This window comes from Amblyomma americanum, chromosome 4 (assembly GCF_052857255.1).
Source record: "Amblyomma americanum isolate KBUSLIRL-KWMA chromosome 4, ASM5285725v1, whole genome shotgun sequence".
Taxonomy (NCBI): domain Eukaryota; kingdom Metazoa; phylum Arthropoda; class Arachnida; order Ixodida; family Ixodidae; genus Amblyomma; species Amblyomma americanum.
Window position 1 is genome coordinate 196,840,936 of NC_135500.1, and position 20,372 is coordinate 196,861,307.

The following is a 20,372-nucleotide window of genomic DNA, read 5'->3' on the forward strand; positions in this document are numbered from 1 at the left end:
CTGCAGACCAAGCAAGGAGTCCACCCACCACCCCAACCCTCCTGAAGCACCAGCTACCTCCCCCAGACCCTCCTAGCTAGAGCGCTACCCACCATCACCCTTGACCCACCACTGCACCTTACCCACCCTCGCCCTTCAGAAGCACCACTTACCAACTCATTTGCCTCACCCTGCACAAGGCCTCCACAATAAAGCGATGGAGAAATGTATTCAACGGTGCAGTGGAAAAGCCAGCTGCCCTACTGAAGCACCACCCTCCAGCCACCTACCCACCTCTACCCTGGACCCACCCCTGCCCATTGTCACCCTCCAGAAAAATTCTGTTGCCCGGGCCCGAGCTAAGAGTAAAAGCATTAAAGTAATCGAGGTAAATTGAACTATGCCTGATCCTCCCATAATTTTTTTTGTAACTGTATGCACTCTTGAGAAGCAGGCTTATAAAACTGTGGTTCTGTGCATACCTTGTGTTCTTGCTCAAGCAATGTGCAGGCATGAGCATGCGTTGGCCATGTTCACGAGCTCCAACAAGCACCTGGTGAAGTAACCGCACGTGCACTGGACAGTCTCCACTTCGACAACCTAGGGCTGTGCCAGTGTGTGGGAATTCAGGCAGTATACGAGAAAACTACCATGAATCACTGTTTATTCTGCACCCTCCAGGAGACCCCGATTGCATCTGTTAATCTGCAACTGCACAGGAGGTATTTATATGTTCTGATGAGACATTATGTATCACTGAAAAAGGTCCCCTTCTCTCTCAATATCATTTACATGATGCTGGCAGCAGTTCCATGTCCAGGCTCAACACATGTGGCTTTGTTCTGATTTCTGTGAATATGTGTCACCCGCTTAAAAAAAAATGGCACTGAACTACAATCAATGTTTATTCTTGTGATAATGAATCGCTTTATTTCAACACCGTGTTCTGACAGGCACTGTTTTAACCTTTGTGTAGTCTGCAAAAAGGTGCGTAGAATGGAACCGGTATCCATACATGTTGCAGTAGATGCATTTAGTATTATCACATTTGATGGCCACTGTCCATGTGCCATGATTAGAAAAAGTGGAAGCACCAGACCACCCTGCTGCAGGCAGGCAAACGCACAAATGCATACACCTCTTCCCGAAGAGGCTAACGACCACACAAATATTTACACAGCTGACAAGCATTTGTTCTATGTACAAAATGTACATTGTACTTCAAAAACGGACAGCCACCTCATCATGCCAGCAGGCGACCTGACCTTATATAAATAGTTCTGTATGCTCACCAGCAGTCACAATTAAAAAGGAAAGCACTATACCATGCATCACCAAACCATCATGATAGTGGCTTCCGCACAAAGCTCAATGCATTAGTGCAATCCTCTTGGGAGACAATGTGGCACATGACGGAAAAGTGTAGACAGTCATGAGAAAAACAGTTTTTCTTAAGAGCAAAAGTAAGCACTTCACCAAACAATAAGTGTACTGGACGCAAAACATAAGCAAAATAATGAGAGAACCGGGATGGTCACGTGGAGGAAATAAAAGGTGGCTCACTGCATCATGCCATAATATTAGTTCACATGCACCGGCAACACGTGTTCTTCGCTTAAAATTGTGAGCAGAAGAGCTCGAACAAAAAAACATAATGCACAAAAGCGCACTACTAAATTTGAAAAAATTTATTCCTGCCATACGTGTAAATGGGAAGCCTGTAGTTGTTTCTTGACCTCAGTTAGCATTGAAGGCAGGCAAGCCTGGACCTGCACCCCAAATACTGAAGTGACTTCGGACACCAAAACGCGTGTCACAATGAATCCTGTACCCTGTTATATATAGGTCTGATCAGGCACGCAGAGTGTGGCAGTGGTCTTGGACGAATCGCATCCCTGTTTGACCACACAACTGAACTAACAGTTCCACAGGGCTTCTTGCAAGATACCTGAGATGCTGTGTTCGTAAGCTGCAGTAAAGAACAAGCTATGAAAGATGAAGACAGTGATGAAGTACTCATGCCTACAAATATTTCCCTTCCGGAAGCGGAATGTTTTGCAATTTGTGCTGGTGTTAAAATAACTCAGTTGTTCAGCAGTGTAAGTACACTACACTGCCTAAGCACAGAAGACAATGTCTGTCGTCAATTGTGAACAGCATTTATAACAAAGCAGGATAATGGTGGAGCAATGCAATTGTTAACTCTCAACAGTGCTCCTTGGCCCCTAGAATGAACAAACTCACATACATGCATTCAAGTAACGGGAAAACAACACTACATACACAAAAGCAAATTACTCATCATAACCAGCATTCGATGATGCAATCATTAACAAGGAAATAATGCGCTAGAAGTAACAACAGAATAGGCAGGCAGTACACATTTTAAAAAGGTTAACGAATGGCACTTCAGCAGTATCCACCAACTGCGTTGGTACCACCTGAATGGTGTGGTGATACAAACATGACTAGTGTGACTGCATATAACAACTCTATGCAGCACTTCTCTGAACCACAAGCTTATGGCAGTGATTTCTCACATGCTTATTGCTGCCATCCAGGTCAGCATTGATGCACAAAGCTTGAAACACCTGTGGAACATACGCAAAATGTGGCATTTCTTACCACGTCTTGGCAAAAGATGGCAAATGCCTGCTATAGAGCGCACTACATGACGGGCAGTTTGAGTTGTCAAGGTAATTTTCAACAACAATTTCAGCGGTCTTGGTACTTCAGAGCTGTCATTTTCTTTCTCAAAATATTGTATTCTCAAACAGTGGATACACAAAATGCACTTGGGAACCCGAGGTGCTGATCATTGTGCTCACACAATTCGTTGTGCGTGCATACCACTACAGAAAAATATGTACCAACTGATGTGCTGCAGCTGTAAGAGAAGTCACCAAATCTTTAAGGTTGCTTTATACGAGTGGAATTGTTTTTTAAGCACTACATGTTCAGTCTTTATGTTACCCTGTCCTACATGGTGAAAAGGCCTGTCAAAAGGCAGGTGAAAAATAGGTTCTAACTCTAGAGAAGTTCATCCAATGTAATCTGCTGTGCAGTTACATTTGCTTGTCAGCTGAACTTCAGGAGTTTCAAAATTGACGGCAAATGTTAACTAAGAAATCGTCGAAGCTACACAGCCCACCAATCGGTAACAATGGCATATGATCAAAAACAAATATGAGGCAGCACCGTTTCTCAACACGATGAGGACTACAATAGAAACTTGCCAAGAATGATTTTTTTTTTTTTTTGCATACAACCAGCACCTAACCATGGCAAGCATCGCGGAAAAAGGCACACTCTTGTGCAAAACGTGTTTCTGAGCAAAAGTCTCTGTTGCCATTCTTTTCCACACAACTGGCTAACACCACCACTGTAGCAGTATAAATCCATTCACAATAAATAAAAACAGAAGGCACAGGGAACCTGCAGATAACAGAAGACACCCGTTTGTCTGAAAAACAGTATGTCATATTTCTAGCAATGTAGGCTGGTGTGCTACGTAGGCAACGGTGCTCTAACGTCTTCCACCGAGGATGTAGGCCGCGTCGGGAGGCAGTGTGACGAAGCCAGTGTGGATGCTGTTGGTGCCGACGAAGCCACGGATGGTAGGTCGTCTGAAGGCAGCCGGCAGGCTGACTGAAACACCACCGACACACCTCTGGAATTCCTTGACCACGACACCGAGCCACGAGTTGAGTCACGCGACCTCTTGCGAGTTCTCTCTTCTATCAGTGTAAGCATAACATCCCCTGGAGTCAGGCTTGTCTGCAAGGCTCGCACCACAAACCTGCAAGGAAGTATGCGCTCTGTTTCAGAAACCGAGTCCAAGCAATCATGACTGGGATGTCCAAAGTTTGCTTACCTATTGATTTCCTTCCCCTCATTTTCTCTCTTGTCTACCCTGGCCAATATTCCCCAAAATCTGCTAGGTGCCAGGCAACAGCCACCCTAGATCACATAATTTGGGCCGGTCTAGAGGACCCACCTCCTCCATGCTTAATGCAGCTCTGAATCTCTGAGTGGTGTCAAAAACGAGTCAGAACGTGACACAAGCTAAATTTACCTTGCTTTAATATGCTAGGGGTGCTGCACGTCAAGAGCACAGGTATTTCCTCCTCACAAATCATTACTTAGCCTAGCCTGTGATCAGTCTCTGTCAAAACTGCACAGTTATGTTTGTCCAACTACAGCAAGTTAAAGAGCTCTCACTTATTAAATCAGCTTCAGTACAGAGTAACAACAATCCTTCATACCTTGAATGCTACGCCTGCTGAAATTGGTGCTAAATGCAGCATAATCTGCAAGACGGCATCTATTTGCTCAATAACAGGATTGTTGCAACTATCTAAACCTTGTACAGTTGGTGTCAATATTAAGGCGACCAATTTTACGTCAGTCGAACAAAACCAATAGTTTTTCCCTGGAGTGACAGTCACTTGTGCTCTGAAAAAAGAGGCGATGCAGGATCTAACCAATAGGCCAGCTATGCTCATGTAATTTTTGTTCAACCTTGTCGCAAATATATAAACTGCAGGAGAGCACCTTATACAAGTAGGTTAAGCCTAATGTGATTGCCTTCATAGCAAGTCCAAATGTACTTGCAACCATGAATTTGCAGTGGTGAGGAAGGGGGTGTTGGCACTACACAGTCTGAGGGTTGCCCCAAAACTTCTAGGATCCCGAAAGAGAGACAACACTATGCACAGGCAGTCCCTCTCACCTGGGAAGGCAGCTGATAACCGGAATGAGCAAGAGGCAGAACCAGAACTGTGCAGAGGCCATGGCGTGTTGCATGACCCAGTATGGGTTCTCCAGGGTCGGAGAGTCGTAGCAGACGCTGTTGTACAACAAAGCAAATCCAAAGTAGACAAAGAAGCTGGCCACTATGGACATCCCATGCATCAGTGTCTGGAAAGAAATATGGCACGTGCTACGTTAGCCGCCTGTACTCGGGGTGTGTAGTTCTTCCAAATGACACTGACTGCAACAAAAAATTTTTTCTTAGGAACATTTGAAGCTGAAACTACAAGTCATCATATAATCTAGGTAGGCCAAAAAAAAAATAGTTCTAAACTGAGCTCAAATACTCTCCTGAAAACGAATTGAGAACAAATATTCTCCTGAGGACTGAACCAAACACTGTCACTTCAGTCAGGTAAAACAGGCCAATACAGCCAGCAAGGGGAAACACTATGGGTGCAACAAGAAAACTGGCACCACTGCTAACCCCTCCAGACTTAGAATTTGGGTTTTCCGCATCCAAATTGGGGCTCCAAAAAACACCACAGTGTCTAACATTAAACAGACTACGACAGACAGACGAGGAAGAAAACCTCAACAGGTATGAGACTTTTTTTTGCTTCTTTTTATGTATATATACTATCCTGACCTCTTCCAGTCTCATTCACCAATGCCAATGCTGCAACAGCGAGTGAAATTCGAGTTTAAAATAAAACTGCTCAATTATTAGGTTTAGAGCATAACATACTTAATTCAGACTAGACTCCAACAAAGGTAACACGGCTGGCTCCTACAATGCTACAAGTGAAAGCTCACTTTCACTCTATTCCAGCTGTGTGCTCAAAGAGCTTGACACAAATGCACCTCTCTAGTAGTCAAGCGTAATACAGCTCATACAGCTCAAGCATAATACAGCTGCTGTCTAATTCTTTTAATGAGCACATAAAAAGACCAGTACTGTGCCTGAAATAGAGTGATACTTATATCTAGTTTGGAATCATTTTCAACTTTCGTTGTTTTCACTCTCTGCCAACTGACTATAGCCAATGCTAAGCATCGGCATGTTGAATGCATCTATCTAAACGGAACACCTTAGGGAGCTCTAGCCGTACTTTTGCTATTTCTGAAACATTCACAGTAAAGGCACTACCAGCTTCATTAACATTCTACTGATTTGACAAGCAGTGCTGTTCCATCCCGTTATTTTTAAAGCCTCCTATGACTTAGGTTCATTCAAGTTCAACAGTGGCAGATGTACAACTCTGGCTGCAAAACAAGTATCATGAGTTGCCACGAGTTGCCATGTTTGCTGCCAAAGTTTTCTGGCTCTTCCGACTTCATGTTACACACAGAAATTCAATTCCATGTTCGCCTTAGCATAGGCCTGATGCTACACATGATGATGACAACTATATTGTTTTTGACCAGAAATGGCCAGCTTCATGAGAATAATTTTTTTTCTAGAATTTACCAAGAACATGTACAACTTAGGATGAAAACCAGATATCAAGGTGAAGGTATGCTGATGGCATGTTTAGTGACACAAGTCAGCTATGCATAGTCGACTTATATTAACTGGGCCTCAGCGAAACATGTATGCTTTGTTTACAGCATCCAACGGTTGAATTAGAGAGTTGTTTGGAAATTCCCACTAAAATGAACTTTTATTCACTTAGAATATCTTGCTATGGTGGGCTGCACTTATATTTAGAAAAGGGTACTGTGCAAACGACTATGAAAGATTAAGATTGTCCTTTGGGGGGAAGCTGGGGTGATCAGTTCTCACTTCCAGCTAAACTGCTCCCCAAACTCAAAACAGACTTCTAGAGCTCCCGTCCCCATTTCAGCTGTAGCAGCAGCCCAAACAGCTAAGAGCATGAACAGAACCTAGAAGCAGAATGTTTTGGCTCACGGTTTGCTGATGCAGAGGACAGTGAGAGCAGGCGAGAAAGCACTGCTGTACAAACAAGCATGTGTCAATTTTTGCGACTCTGGAGGCCTCAAAGTCACCCTGCACGTGCAATTGAAGTGCCGCAAGTGCCCCCCGGCTCTGTGGATTTGGACTGAAGCTTTTTAACTGTTTCCACGTTCGGCATAGGTGGCACCCCTTGCCATTGAAAAAAGGCGGATATTGTAAGATTAAATTTACAAAATTTTGCCCACACAACAGAGTACAGGGGCTTGTTGGGAGCCTCGAGGACAGATGAGCAGGCTTCCTGGCTTCTCTGGTGTGCAATGCTGGGAAAATGAGTCTCTGACCACATCTTCTCCACACCAAAACACGTAGCCATGGCACTCTCTGTTCTCTTATGCCATTAAAACCAAATCATTTTCATCACAGACAAGCCGAGCAAGCATTCCCATTAGCCGAGGCTAAATTAATGGAAGTCGACCACGCAACATCGGCACAGCCAAAAGCACAGCCGTCCTTTCCAAGCACAAGGGAAGGGTCCTCACCCAAGACTTGCACTCAATGGCAACGTGCAGCATCTGGACGCAGAAGCACGCGGTGCAAATGGTGGTCCCAAACTCCCAGATGTCCACATCGCTGTCATAGTACACCTTGTGTCGTGGTTGTGCACATGTGGAGGGGCAGGGGAGGGACGAAGGTGCAGCAGGGGAGAGGGGGGAAGGGGACAACCAAAGGAAACGCACATCAACTAAAGAAGGCTCTACAGCGAGGTCTCTGCCATGGCAGCAAAGTAGGGCCAAAAGCAGCAAGAAGGAACAAAAAAAAAAATAAAGGAAGAAGAAATAAAATGCAGTGCACTAAATACTACAGCCCTATGACTAAAAGGGGCACTACGGAAATTCTGGCCAGTCTTGCCAAGCGCAGACAACCCAGTGAAGTATCTAGACAAGGAAATTAGTGCAATGAGCGCAATGCCACAAACCAGAAGGCTTCTGAAATTTAGCCCCCTGCTGGCGAAGCTGAAGCTGGTTATCACATCAAAAATGTCTGCTTACTGTACCAAATGTGACAATACATAATTTCTTCTTGTTAAATTTACTAAACTGCTTTAAAGAGACACAGTGAGGACACTTGCATCTAATTATTATTCTCTGTAAAAATTTATTATCCGTATTTTTCTGGCTACGCTGACATGTGTCTTGCAGCAAAAAAACTTATTCATGGTGAAGGAAATTGAATTTAAAAATTTTCCCGCCACCCCATTGAAACTTGTGACATCTACACACAGAAGGACTGGTTGCCATCGTTTAGAAGTGACTGGCAGTGTAGCCCAGCCTCTGGGATCCGCATCTAAAAAATCGGCATCGACACACACAGTTTACTAGCGGAATCGGCCAGTAATGGCGCCGCCCATGTTTCATTTTCTGATCTGTTCTAGCTTCTCTTTGTGGTTATAATGGGGTACCCTGTCGATACAAGCCAACTTCAATTCGTCCTCGGTGTCCCTGTAGGACAGCTGCACCATGACTCAAATATAAGGGATATGTAAGAATTGGCAAGAGAAATGGTAGTCATGGCATGCTTAAATCACCTCTTTAATTAAATCTGTCTAGTGACAGCAAACAAAAAGAGAAAATGAAAATTTCTTGTCTTATAATAGCTAACAATAGCAGAAACAGATTAAAATATCTTTCCCGTTCCATTTTAACACACTGATATGTGAAATGCGCTCCATCTCATTGCACATGCTATGTCATTAAGATGTCACAAAGAGCAGTCCAGCAGAGTGACAAAATGCCTCTGTGGGTAGATTTAACTAACATGGATAAATCAAGAGTAGCTGACAGGGTCAGAAGAAATCACTGCAGCTAGGGTAAACTACAGCTGTGAGAGGGTCCCTGAACAAACAGAACAAGAAAAAAGATGGGACAAGAGCAGTTAGTTGGAACACCGAGGAAGCAGGCAGGCAGGTAAGTTACCAGTACTAAAAATAGACAGTTGAAGAAGGCCAAATCCAGTAAAGTCTACTCACAAAAAATGGCACGAAGAACATGATAATGCTCTGGTACAAGGCATCGAGCATGTTGACCCAAAACGAGTACTTGGTGTACGCCTGGGGAGTGGAGAAGAAAAAGATATAAAAAACATGTTAAATCAACATGGCTCCAAAATATGCTAGTTTTGCAACAAAACAAAACAAAAAAAAAGGCCGAAACAATGCAATGTACATCAGTGTGTTTATATGCTTGATGAAGCAGATTTTTTTCCATGGCTTCCAAGGCTGATAGCAGCAATGCTCCTCACATAATTTTGCAAGCATATCCTACAAACTAAAAACTTAAAAGACTTACTTGTTGACTCGAATAAGTGAAAGAGTGAAATTGGCTATTTTTGGACTAGCACGATGTAAGCACAGCTGTGTAGAAGCTAGGCCATAATGGGAGGCCACAAGGCTGCTTATTTCTGATTGTAGACGGCAATCACATTCTGGACCCATTTCACTCAGCCACATCCACTGCAGGGCGGATGGTAAGTAGTCTGCATTCAGAGCAGCTCATGGCCTAAAGAATAATTATTTATGCACTTGCAGTTCTCAGCAACTTCCTACCGTCGGGATGAGTACAGACACTGTGCCTGCACTTTCAAGTGAACCATCGCAACTACTTTTACTCACCTAACTAATCTACACCTGCCACGGTGGCTCACTACCTTAGGAACTTGGATGCTTAGTCCAAGGCCACGAGATCGAATCCTGGCCGCGGTGGCTGCATTTTAGTGGAGGCAAAATACATAAGACACCCGTGCTCTGTGCGATGTCACTGCATGTTACAGAATCCCGGGTGACCGAAATTGTTCCGGAGCCCTCCACTACAGTGTCCCTCATAGCTGAGACGGACTTTGAGGAGATTAATGCAAACCAAGCCTAACTAATCAGTGTGTGCCTTTGAGGAACAATGCTACCAATCCCTGAAGTTGGAACAAGGGCAGCATATATGCAATTTCAAGCAATTTGCCAAGTGAATCTACAATACTCACTTTCGATTTTCGGCCTGGCGTGTATAAGCCAGGCCTTTTGAGCAGAAGGTGTGCGGGGCAGTCCTGGTCGTAGATGCCCAGGATGAGCGGTGGCAGTGAGGTGAACAGTACGTTGTACAGCATCAAGTAGAGCTGGTCGATCATGACCGACCCTGTGAACCCGCAGTACAGCTGGTACCAAAAGAGGATGAATATGAATGCCTGGAACAGAGAGAAGACTGAATCAGACAAGGGCCATGCAACCAATTACAACAGGCCAACATGAAAGCTGACCTACTTAAAACTTTTTCGACAGAGCTCAAGCGCGCCAGTGCTGCAGTAATTAAACTAAAGTAAGCCATTAAGTTAGGGAAAGCTCAATATCAGGAATGACACACACACAGAACGAACAACATGATCAGCATATAAAGTATCAATGACGAAAACAGCTTCCCAACACACGCAAACAGCCACGATATAAACAATACATTTGTGACAGAACATTTTGAAAATAAAGTTGCCAGCCCCAATTGGCCTGGCAGTGCCAGCAAGCATAAGTGAATGAAAGCAATGATGATACAATGTGAAATACACAGGAGAGGCCACCTACGGCATTCTTATAGAAGAAGTAGACTACAGCCCGGGCCAGCCGGTCGTAGCACCAGTGTCCATGGACTAGAAGCAATCGCTCAAGGTAGCGAAACCGGGCAAGAGCAAAGTCACTCGCCATGACGGCCTGCATGCCTTCCTGGCCGCTGATGCCAACACCTATGTCGGCAGCCTGGATCATGCTCACATCATTGGCACCATCACCTGGAAGGACAACGTGACCAATACCACCTAAGCTCAGCATGCAATGTGCTAAAAAAAGGTCGAGCAGTCACTACACACGTTGAGCACCCGCCATTCAATTAGCCTATTGCAATTAAAATGGCATTGAATATGTGTCTAAGAACAACCGGCAGCAATTAATTTGATTTTGCTCTGACAGGTATCTTGCCACCATAGATCCACTATAAATACACGAAATGTTCAAAAAAGCTTTAGCTTTTAGGGAAATTTGTGATCTTATCCTAGTGTATGGGCGTATAGGCACCACCGGCCATTGTCTCCATTTTCTTGAACTTCATATTCCATGCTCTAAAAGACCGTTTCAGGACTGATGCATGTTTCAGCTACCAAACTTGTGTTCTTTAAGGCTTAGGTTCCCATTTGGCAAGTTGCCTGTAAAGTCGGGTGCTCTTACGGTAATCAAATAATTCTACCGTCTTGAAGTATAGTCTGCGTCACTCTTGTATTGAGTGTTCGAGCAGTCAGCACCACACAGTCCTTGGTTTTTGGGCAAACTGCTTGCGCCCACCTTGCTTGCAGGCTCATGTGGTTCTACTTACACACAAGCATAACCTTTAAAAGTTTGACGCTATGACAAGGTGTTAACTTTTATGCAGGGGAGGGCACCGCTCAAGCGCTCACACAAGGGTGACGCAGACTGTAAAGCAAAAAGCCTTGAAATTTCTGCTTCTGAAAATGAAACTGCCTAGTACTTTCCTTTTCATCACTTTTAAAGCCCTCTTTCAATGTGCTTAGCAATTCTCCAAAATATTTAGATCTGTTATTGCTTGTGTATGTTTATAGTCCACTTATGTGGCCGTATTTTAAGCAAACAAGCAAACAAAAAAACTAACACATTAAAACTCAGTCACCATTTTAGCTTTCTTGCTGGAAACATGCATCAAGATGACTTTGCAATTAGTAGCCCTAATACACACAATTTTAACATCAATTAAAATTCTTGTTAAGCTTTGAACGTATCACTGTTAGTCAGAAAGCATTCTCTTGTACAACAAAGGAGTGATAAAAAGTTATTATGACATGCAAATTAAAAATAGCCTCATGTAATTCTTTGTGTGTGCTGCTACATATACGAGGCATCCCAACTAAAAGTAAACAAGCTTTTAAACAAGATGGAGTGTCCAAGCCAAGTGGAACCAACTGAGACCTGTTGAGAGTTGTGTGGCCTTATCTGCAGTATTTTTTTCATTCTACAATGAAAATTAATTAAAGACTAATCAGCTAATTTATGAAATATTGGCTTCAGAAATAAAGAGTCAATTCAGGGATTGTGGATCGCCATGAAAAACCGCTCGGTGATATGTCTGCAGCAAGATACCGTTTACAAAGTTTTATTTACCGGCCTTAAAAGAAAGCCTGCAGAATACAAAAGCTACCACGTGACAGCTGCTGGCACATCTCTCTTGCCCAGTGCACATACAAAGCCTTGTCAAGTAACAGCGCTCCAGAAAAAAGTGTATTTCATTATCTGAGACGCGTCTTGGGACTCTCTAGGAGTAGCATCACTGTCTCATGCAAGCTTTTGTATTGCGGGGACATTTTTTTAATGTTGGTAAAAGAAAGCTACGCAAATGGCACCTTGGTGCAAACACTTCAACCGGTTGTTTCTCAAGGCAGTTGGCAACTTAACATTGGCACATTATTCAATTAAGACATCAATATTTAAAAACTTAGCTAAGTAGTCTTCACCAATTAAGTTTTCAGAGCATGAAAAAAAATTCTGCTGCCTAGTCCATGCTACTTTCAACAGCACTTAACTAGTTTCACTCTCCTAGAACATTCCTACTTTTTAAATTCTAGGTTGCATTTAGCTGGGGCACCCGGTAGGTATCTGCTCATGGTGCTGAATTTCTGATGAATGTAAAAGAAACTACATGGTCCACGCACACGCACAATACAAGAGGTAGATATAAACATGTATGCCGCCTTCAAACTTATGCAGTTTTTCATTGCACTGCGTTAAGTTCCTTTACGACGACTTGAAAATTTGTGCACTGTTGCCCTTTAGAGCAGAACTGTTCCCCCTACGGTTCCAACATCATGTTGCTGCAAATTAAGGTAGTGAGCCAGTGCCATTCTCCTAAACCTTCAGTCTCTACAGTGTGAGTTGCCTTCTTTTCTAGTGGAGACAATGAGGAAACAATTGACAAGCATGTGCCACAAATAGAGGCTATGCATAAACAGAGCAGGACTCACCTATGGCAAGAGTCAGCACATTCAGTCTGTCTTTAATGAGATTTACAACACATGCCTGAAGAAAAAAAGAAGGGAAGAGTTAAATCACAACCTGCAACCATTTAAAGACAAGCAGCAAACACTTTTACTTTTCCAGTGACTCAAGTGGGCACATTAAAAACTCCTTGCCCTAGCATATGAAGGATGTTTTACCAACTTTCTCATGCAGAGATTTATACATTTATAAGCGGCTTCTTGAATGGCGTCACATTCAGAAATAGAATGTTCTTGTGAAACCATTCTTGTTGCACTTCTATACTAGGAGCTTACAGCCAGTTTGCAAACAGCGAAATAGTTTTTTACAGCACCTCAGTGCTGGATGAGCTAAGCTGGCATGGCTTGCAACGTACGTGTCTACCATTGAACCTCGTTATAACGAAGTTGAACGGGCCCGACGATTACTTAATTGTCATAGCCGTAGGTTTGTTATAGCCTGTGTTGACCAACCTTCCTAAAAAATTCGTCATTCCATCATTGTATTCATTATTTCTTTATAAACTGTTTCGTTATAACAAGGTTCGACTGTATACAGTGTCTAGTTGCAAACATGGGTACATCAAGCTTCTCTGACTGTGGTAACCTGATTTTAACTGCATTCTTCCATTCTCTTTAGCAAGTGTAAATTAGCAGCTAACTTTCAAACAGAAAACTATTTGTAAAGAGCAAGAAAAGCAATGCACCATCACACTCCTAATGCACTGCTAGGCAAGCACTAACAGCCACCCATTTGGAATCCATTTCATTGTAACAGCAAGCTTCAGTCTTCCACCTGTCATTGTGTCTAATTCAGAGAAAGACACAGCATAAAATACGACTAGAATCACTCCAAACAATTTTTCAACGCCATGATCACCTTTTGCAGTGGTGTGGCTCGACAGCACAGCACCACACTGCACTGCTGCGCCAAACGCAGGAACAGCTGATCCGCAGAGCGCTCCAAGATGTAGCTCAGGGTGCGTCCGTCGATGACGAGTGCCCTCTTCTTTCGATGCCTGAGCGAAGCGCCGAACCGTGGCTCTGCATCGTCACCCACTTCATCGTTTCTCGCTGGGCCACGCCTCCCAAAAAGGAAGTTGCCCAGTCGTGACAGGAGAGTGGAAAAAGAACGCCGCCTCTGCGTTTCGTCAATGTCCACACTAAAGCACGTCAGGCACCGATCGACCTGTTCCAGGTAGAAACGGATGGTCTCTTCGGTGGCCTCCTGCAAGCGCCAGGCAAAGGGCCAGGAGTAAACAAGCTTGCTTCCAGGGTCTGGAAGTGCACCTGCTTTTTCAACCACACCAAATATGGGCAAGATGCATGTTCATAAGGGATTATGGAAGAAAGCGTTGCTCAGAAAGCCACGTAATGGGAGAGGTCAGTTAGCTGATGAAGTATTACTGCTAAATCGCAGGGTATTTGAATGAAAGCACCATCCAGTACCACTTTAAGAAGCATCTATGCCATGCAGTGACCTATCCATGAAATACCAATTCCTAGCAGCAGTCAGTCAATCAAGTGCATGTCTTCTGGCAATATGCTCATCATCAATGTGATAAGATTAAGTAATGTAAATGCTCACTCTCGCAAGGCCAGCAGGTCTAAAATAGTGGCAAGCCCTGCTAAATAACTGCAAATTCTGCAGAGCTTGATAATAGTAATTTCCCTGATTTGTGCCCTGTCTATTTCATCTTTAAACTGGCACAAATAAAAAATTCATCTCGGCATTTTTTACTAGCAGCACATAAAAGGTAGGATACTGTTGTATGGTACATATCTGTCAAGCTTGCGTTCACACTATGTCTTTCATAACAAACATTACCACAAAACAGACCAGATGCAAGCTATAATTAAGCAAATGATAAACATGGCACATTTCAAGCAAACTTGACTGCTGTTAGCCCAAAATTTGCGCAGCCACAGTAGCCATTATCATGAGCACTAGACCTGTTTAAAGAGCCCTAATAATGCTGTTATAAAAAGTGCTATACACTTACCTGTGAGCGAGCATTGAGTGTGATCACCTCCATGTCTGTTGAGAACAGTCGGCACGAGTAGGCAATATTTACAGCAGTCTCCTGCAAAACAAGAGTAACCACATCCATTGCACTTCAGAATGCTCAAATGAAAGCAGCTAAACTCCGTCACGAATATCTGCCAAAGACTGATGATTTCTTACAATATGAGTGTAGCTTAGCCCAAAATTTTCAGCCTTGCTATTCAAAGCTCTGCCAGCACAGCACTGTATTCAGGGTAGGTGCATGCGGCATTTTTGCGTCAGTGGTACCATTTTGTTTTTGTCTTTTCAAATTTGCTTTTAATATATTCGCCTTTAAATTGCACGCTGCCTCCACTTCCTTTCTCTTTTGCACTCTTCCGCTCGCTTTGATGGCGGTGCCTCCGACGCATGCACTATAGTTGGATACAACTCAAGAACGAAGCAGTTTTTTCTCGTAGAAGGACCCCCTTCCAGTCAATGGCATTGGCCGGTGCTCATGTGCCTGCTAGCTATCCCCGTATAACACTAAAGCCGCTATACAGCACCCTTCTTGGGTGCTACCTGTGCCTGCGCTTTTATAAATTTAACAGGGTGCATACGTAGATTCCATATGGTTACGGTGGCAGTGTGGCCACAATCATGCACTACAATGCCTTAGTACTACCATAAAATCCCAGACACATGCTTTTTTTTCTTTCTTGCGGGCATGCAAGCTCCCAGCAGATGCACAATCCTGTTCGATGCATCACGAGAAATTACTGCAATTTGCGTCTCTAGCTAGACTCGGGCTCGGACTCGGGCGTTACAACCACTTGGGTTGAACCAGAACAATACATCAGAGCACCAGATTTCACGAGGCAGCTGGTGCAATGATGGGAAATTAGAAAAGAAGGCACAGTTCTTGACTCTATTAAAGAGAGCTTGCTGATGGCACACCACCCAGGACCTACACAGTTGCACAAATCATCGCTGCACTTGAAGGTACCAATCTTGTGGGCTCATGGTAATCATATCTAACGCACAAATTCAGGGTGACAATAATGCACCATTGCTGTGGTGTGCACATTAGTTCACATGCGATTGTGGTGCAGATGATGCTATCATACAGCCCAATGACAGGAGTGTCACCGCCTTTTTGCACAACCTTGTGGCATGCCAAAGTAACAGTCTGCTGCTCTGTAGTCACTTACGTTCAGAAATGACATGAAGGAGGTCAGCTGGTACTGCATACCAATAATTGTTTCAACCACCTGATAGTTAAGCTTTGTTCTGTGAACATGTAATTTCATTTGACAGCATGTTGTTTTTTCATCAAAACATTTTCAAACAAACAATTAGTCACAAAGGCTGGGCATGCATGGCAGAAAGAAAGTGGCCATAACTAAGGCAGGCACAAATAATTTTTTACAAGCCGCAACCCAACAAGTTGCTCCATTCTTCCTCGTCTCAAAATAAATGGAGAAAAAAAAATATAACTTGCCTGCTTATCCCCTGTCAAGACCCATATGACAATCCCCGCTGCACGCAGTGCAGCGATGGTCTCGGGCACCCCTTCCTGAAGCCTGTCCTCAATGCCAGTAGCACCCAGCAGCTCCAGGTTGGTCTCCATCAGCCGAGCTGAGCTCACCAGCCTGTCCTCAGCGTCCCCCACGCTCAGTTCGGAGGCCTTGTGCTGTTCGAGCCACTCTTCGTACTCTTCATCTTCCAGCACCTGATTTGACAAAGGCAAGACAAGTGAGTTCAGCAGGTAACAACTACCCAGTTACTGGAATGCAACTTTCCAGCAATCAGGTTAGTACAGAGTAAAGTCAAGTACACATCTGCATATAGCTGAGAAGCTGGAAGTCACAATGACATCATGCTACAAGAATTCTAAATGGTAGCTAACATCTCACTGCAGACATCCACACACACACACTCCTATCAGGGGAGCTGCAATAAATTTTCTATGCTGTCAGTTTGTAACCATCCTACCACAGTGGAATGGCACACTCTACTGAAAACATTACTCCGTACTCCACTGTTGCTTCCTCAGAGTGTACAATTCATGAACTCGGAAACAGGACTGCAAACGAACAAAACTGCTATTCCTGATGGTCGATCTTTGAGCCACCTTTGAGATGCAATGCATACATTAAACATTGAACAGGGGGGAAAACAAATAAACAAAAAGGAAGCAAAAAAAAAAAGAAGAAAGCCAGACCACCCAAAAAGATGAGCAGCTCACCCACCTTTTTAGCCATGCAAAGAACACGAAGACCCTTCTTGCTGTACTGGTTAAGGTGCTGCTGGGTACGCATTATCACCTGGCGCATAGCTGAAGAGAAAGAACAGAGATACCAAACAATGGCTTTCTTACAAAAGTGCATGAACTCATCAGCTGCTTCAATGTGCAGACCCCAAAGTATGCATATAAATACAAGGCATGCAATGAATATGAACAGCAAGAAAAAAGAAATTTACCTTAGCATTAGCTCTAAACTTTAATTAGCATTTCACTATGGCACAGGGCCCAAGCTCGTTCACAGCGCAGAATTGGATACGACAAGATACAGTGGGCTTCAATGGAAGGGAGACGTGAGTTGCTTATTAAATATACATAAACTGAAGCAGAAAATGGTGACTTTGACTACAGAAAAATGCATAGGCAGACGTTGCTTTGGTTTGCTGAAGCTGTTTAATCGCACTTAGAAAGTGATTTTATGGTTATTTAAAAAAAAATACAGATTTATGTACTTGCGTGTCGCTTTTTTTATATATATACAGGCACAGCCTGAGCAATATCTTTTTGCGTCTGGCAAGTTCGCACCCAGTGTTCTGTGGGGTGCCCATGGTGGTGTCACCTGTTTTAGGCAGCGGTTAGCAAGGTAACAATGATGGCCCCCTTGCCTTCTGGCTGTCTATGTGAATGCGGTGCAGTGGGAGGGAAGGCGATGGCCTGCGCACCCCTCTATGCCGAAGTCCCGTGTGAATAGCATTTACAAGACTAGCACATTTAGTCCATATAAGTGAGCATGTGGCTCTGCACTCTATACAGCACGAAACAAAGTCAGGCGCACAATATGCCTGCAGATGGCGCTGTGAGGAGCACAGAACCACGTACCTGCATGCGTCTGCCACATCTGTTCTGCCTTGTGCGTGCAGTTAGCACGTTAAACCAAAGGCACTGTTATATGCAAAGAGTGAGCCAGGGCTGCCCTTCAGAGCAATCAGTCACAGCAAACCGCCAATGGTAAACCAAAACTACAAAGCACCAATTGGTTTCAAACTATGTTTTAAATGCATATTCAGTAAAAGCTGCAGACACCCATTTTTGTTGCATTAAATCATTCAGTTCCTCTCCATTGCACCGTCACTACTCCTTTCGCATGTGATGAAGAAGAATACTGGCACAAGCAATTTCTTTTCTAGTATGATCAATGATCATTCAAAAATGAAGGATGCGCACGCATTTAAAGTGACTGGAGGGACAGAATATCAGTATGCCCCGTCTGAACCCCCCAGCCTTTGAAACTTTTGTCGCACCTTGATCTTTGGTAGGTGCAAGCAGCGGCAAGATGGCAGAGTCAGCTCCTTTACAGTACAGCACTTTTGCCTTGGTGATGGGATGCTGTAGGATGATGGACATGCGCTTGCGAAACGAGTCAAATGGCAGCAGGTGAAGGACTCTGTACTCGATCAGCCCCTCGCCTGCAGAGTGGGAATGTCAGGTGATTAAAATTACACCATAAAAGCTTGCTGTCTCCAGAATTGGTCTTGCATGATTAAAAGAAAGTTTAATGCCACACAAAGGTAGAGAAACACTAGAAGACAGACATGATGAGGGACTGTGGTGTTTGGCTTTGTGTTCTGTCCACCTTTGGGCTACACTGAGGCTCCTCTTATTGGTTAATATTTCAGGGCTTTCAACTAAAGCCACTGCAAGTAAGGTGAATGCATCACAATGAATGTGCACAAAAATAGGCCCAAGCAGTTAATTTATCTAAGATGGGGTGAAAATGAAAGAATGGTAGGGGGAAAGATAATGATCCATTGTTAACAAGAGTACCCACAATCACCACATACTGCTGCAGCTCGTGCTTTACCAACTAAGTTATGCCATGGCCGCCCTACCTAGGCTGCGGTTTGTTCGCATGGCACTTAAGTATACGAAAGCTTTGTGAAGTGCACATCGGCACACCCACAGAGTTCCAAACATGCGGTAGACATATCCACTAGGTACAAATTTCATCTAGACCAAGTTTAGAGTTTCTTAAAAAGGCTAGCTTTTTGACATTATTTGCTTCCATTCAGCTTGGGCATACTCACCAGGCAACATCAGTGTGACAGAGTCTGGCGTGCGACGAAGCAGCCTGCAGCCATACCGAGAGGCTGCATCAACCAGCGCGATCTCGTCTGGGCTCTCGGCCTCATAGATTGGCTGCAGCTGTGGGCTCGGAGTGGGAGATGGTGTCAAAGTCCGCCTTGATGGGCTGGAGACAAAGTTTAAAAATGGCAGGGCCAGCTTGTGCGGCCGCGTCGGTGTTGAAGCACGGGACTCCGAGGGAGTTGAGGCCACGGCTGGGCTACGAGCCACAGGAGACGGCAGCGAGGATGGCAGAGAGGCTGGTGGGCGAAGAGGAGGGGACCTGCAGCCATCTGGAGACACGGGATGGGTGCCACCATTGTTCAGGTACAGGCCACTGCTGTTCATCTGCAAAATGAGGTATGCAGGTTAGACAAGCCTTAGCACAGCCTATCACAGACAGTACAAACAATAACAGGTTATAAAAGGCTCATTAAATGAACAAACAGTCAACTCTCAATAATTTGAACTCGAAGGAGATAAAAAATTTGATGTAATTATGCAATGCTCAAAGTAAGAGGAGCCTTTTTAATGCACTTGATGTTGGTGGGACTAGAGCTTCAGTTCAAATAAAGTGGAAGTTCAAATTAAGTGAGTTCAAACAAGATTCCACTGTACAAACCAGCCAACAGTTGTTCAAATCCAGGAATGTACAAAAGGGAGTGCACATTCATTTTGTGTTGCTGGTAATTACAAAAGGGAATCAAGTTTGTTCATCATTTAGGTTCTCATATAATAACAGAAGACGACCTACCACCACCAGTAGGGGTTCTTTCCTAATACTTCTCGCCAATTTGCCCACAGTCTTCAGAGTTAACCACATCCACTCACTACTGTGAACAAAAATTGGCGGTGGTTTCGCTCTGGTTAAACCTGGAAATGCGTGATAGCTACAGCTGGCCAAGTGGAACTTGCCGAGTCGAATTGGAAAGTCGGTCTTTCGACGCTCCATTTCGCTGGGCGTTCCTCCTTCATCTTCATCCCATTTGAAACAGTGCATGCGCACAGCTGTTGCAGCTCGGTTTCGCCGGCCACCACGGTCACGTGCCACCGCCACGCTGAAGGCTCGAAATTGTACCGTAATGTAGCTATTGCTACAAAAACAGTTTTTAAAGTGCTTCCAGATGTTCCCTGGTGTCAAGGAATATTATCATCTTTGAAACACAGATGACTAGAGACACAGCATGGGTACGGAACAACACATTCTTGTCCACAAATAGCCCAAAGAACATGAAAGTTACATGTGGGATTTAATGTCCCAAAGATGCACATGGGCTATGCGAGATGCCGTAATGGTGGGCTCC

General features: G+C 44.1%; 1 protein-coding gene across 2 annotated transcripts in view; it reads right to left on the reverse strand.

Annotated features, from left to right (window-relative positions):
* Positions 1 to 880: 880 nt before the first annotated feature.
* LOC144128987 (phospholipid-transporting ATPase VA-like) overlaps positions 881 to 20,372 on the reverse strand; it is a 111,523-nt gene continuing 92,031 nt past the window's right edge. For both annotated transcript variants that reach the window (XM_077662839.1, XM_077662840.1), the window contains exons 11-23: positions 19,032 to 19,416; positions 18,249 to 18,413; positions 16,955 to 17,040; positions 16,204 to 16,434; positions 14,722 to 14,802; positions 13,599 to 13,946; positions 12,707 to 12,761; positions 10,269 to 10,471; positions 9,680 to 9,880; positions 8,676 to 8,756; positions 7,189 to 7,293; positions 4,712 to 4,899; positions 881 to 3,778 (exon numbers count right to left, since the gene is read on the reverse strand). In XM_077662839.1, coding sequence (XP_077518965.1) covers positions 3,487 to 3,778; positions 4,712 to 4,899; positions 7,189 to 7,293; positions 8,676 to 8,756; positions 9,680 to 9,880; positions 10,269 to 10,471; positions 12,707 to 12,761; positions 13,599 to 13,946; positions 14,722 to 14,802; positions 16,204 to 16,434; positions 16,955 to 17,040; positions 18,249 to 18,413; positions 19,032 to 19,416 — 2,421 coding nt within the window. In that variant the 3' untranslated portion in view covers positions 881 to 3,486. The remainder of the gene's footprint in view (positions 3,779 to 4,711; positions 4,900 to 7,188; positions 7,294 to 8,675; positions 8,757 to 9,679; positions 9,881 to 10,268; positions 10,472 to 12,706; positions 12,762 to 13,598; positions 13,947 to 14,721; positions 14,803 to 16,203; positions 16,435 to 16,954; positions 17,041 to 18,248; positions 18,414 to 19,031; positions 19,417 to 20,372) is intronic.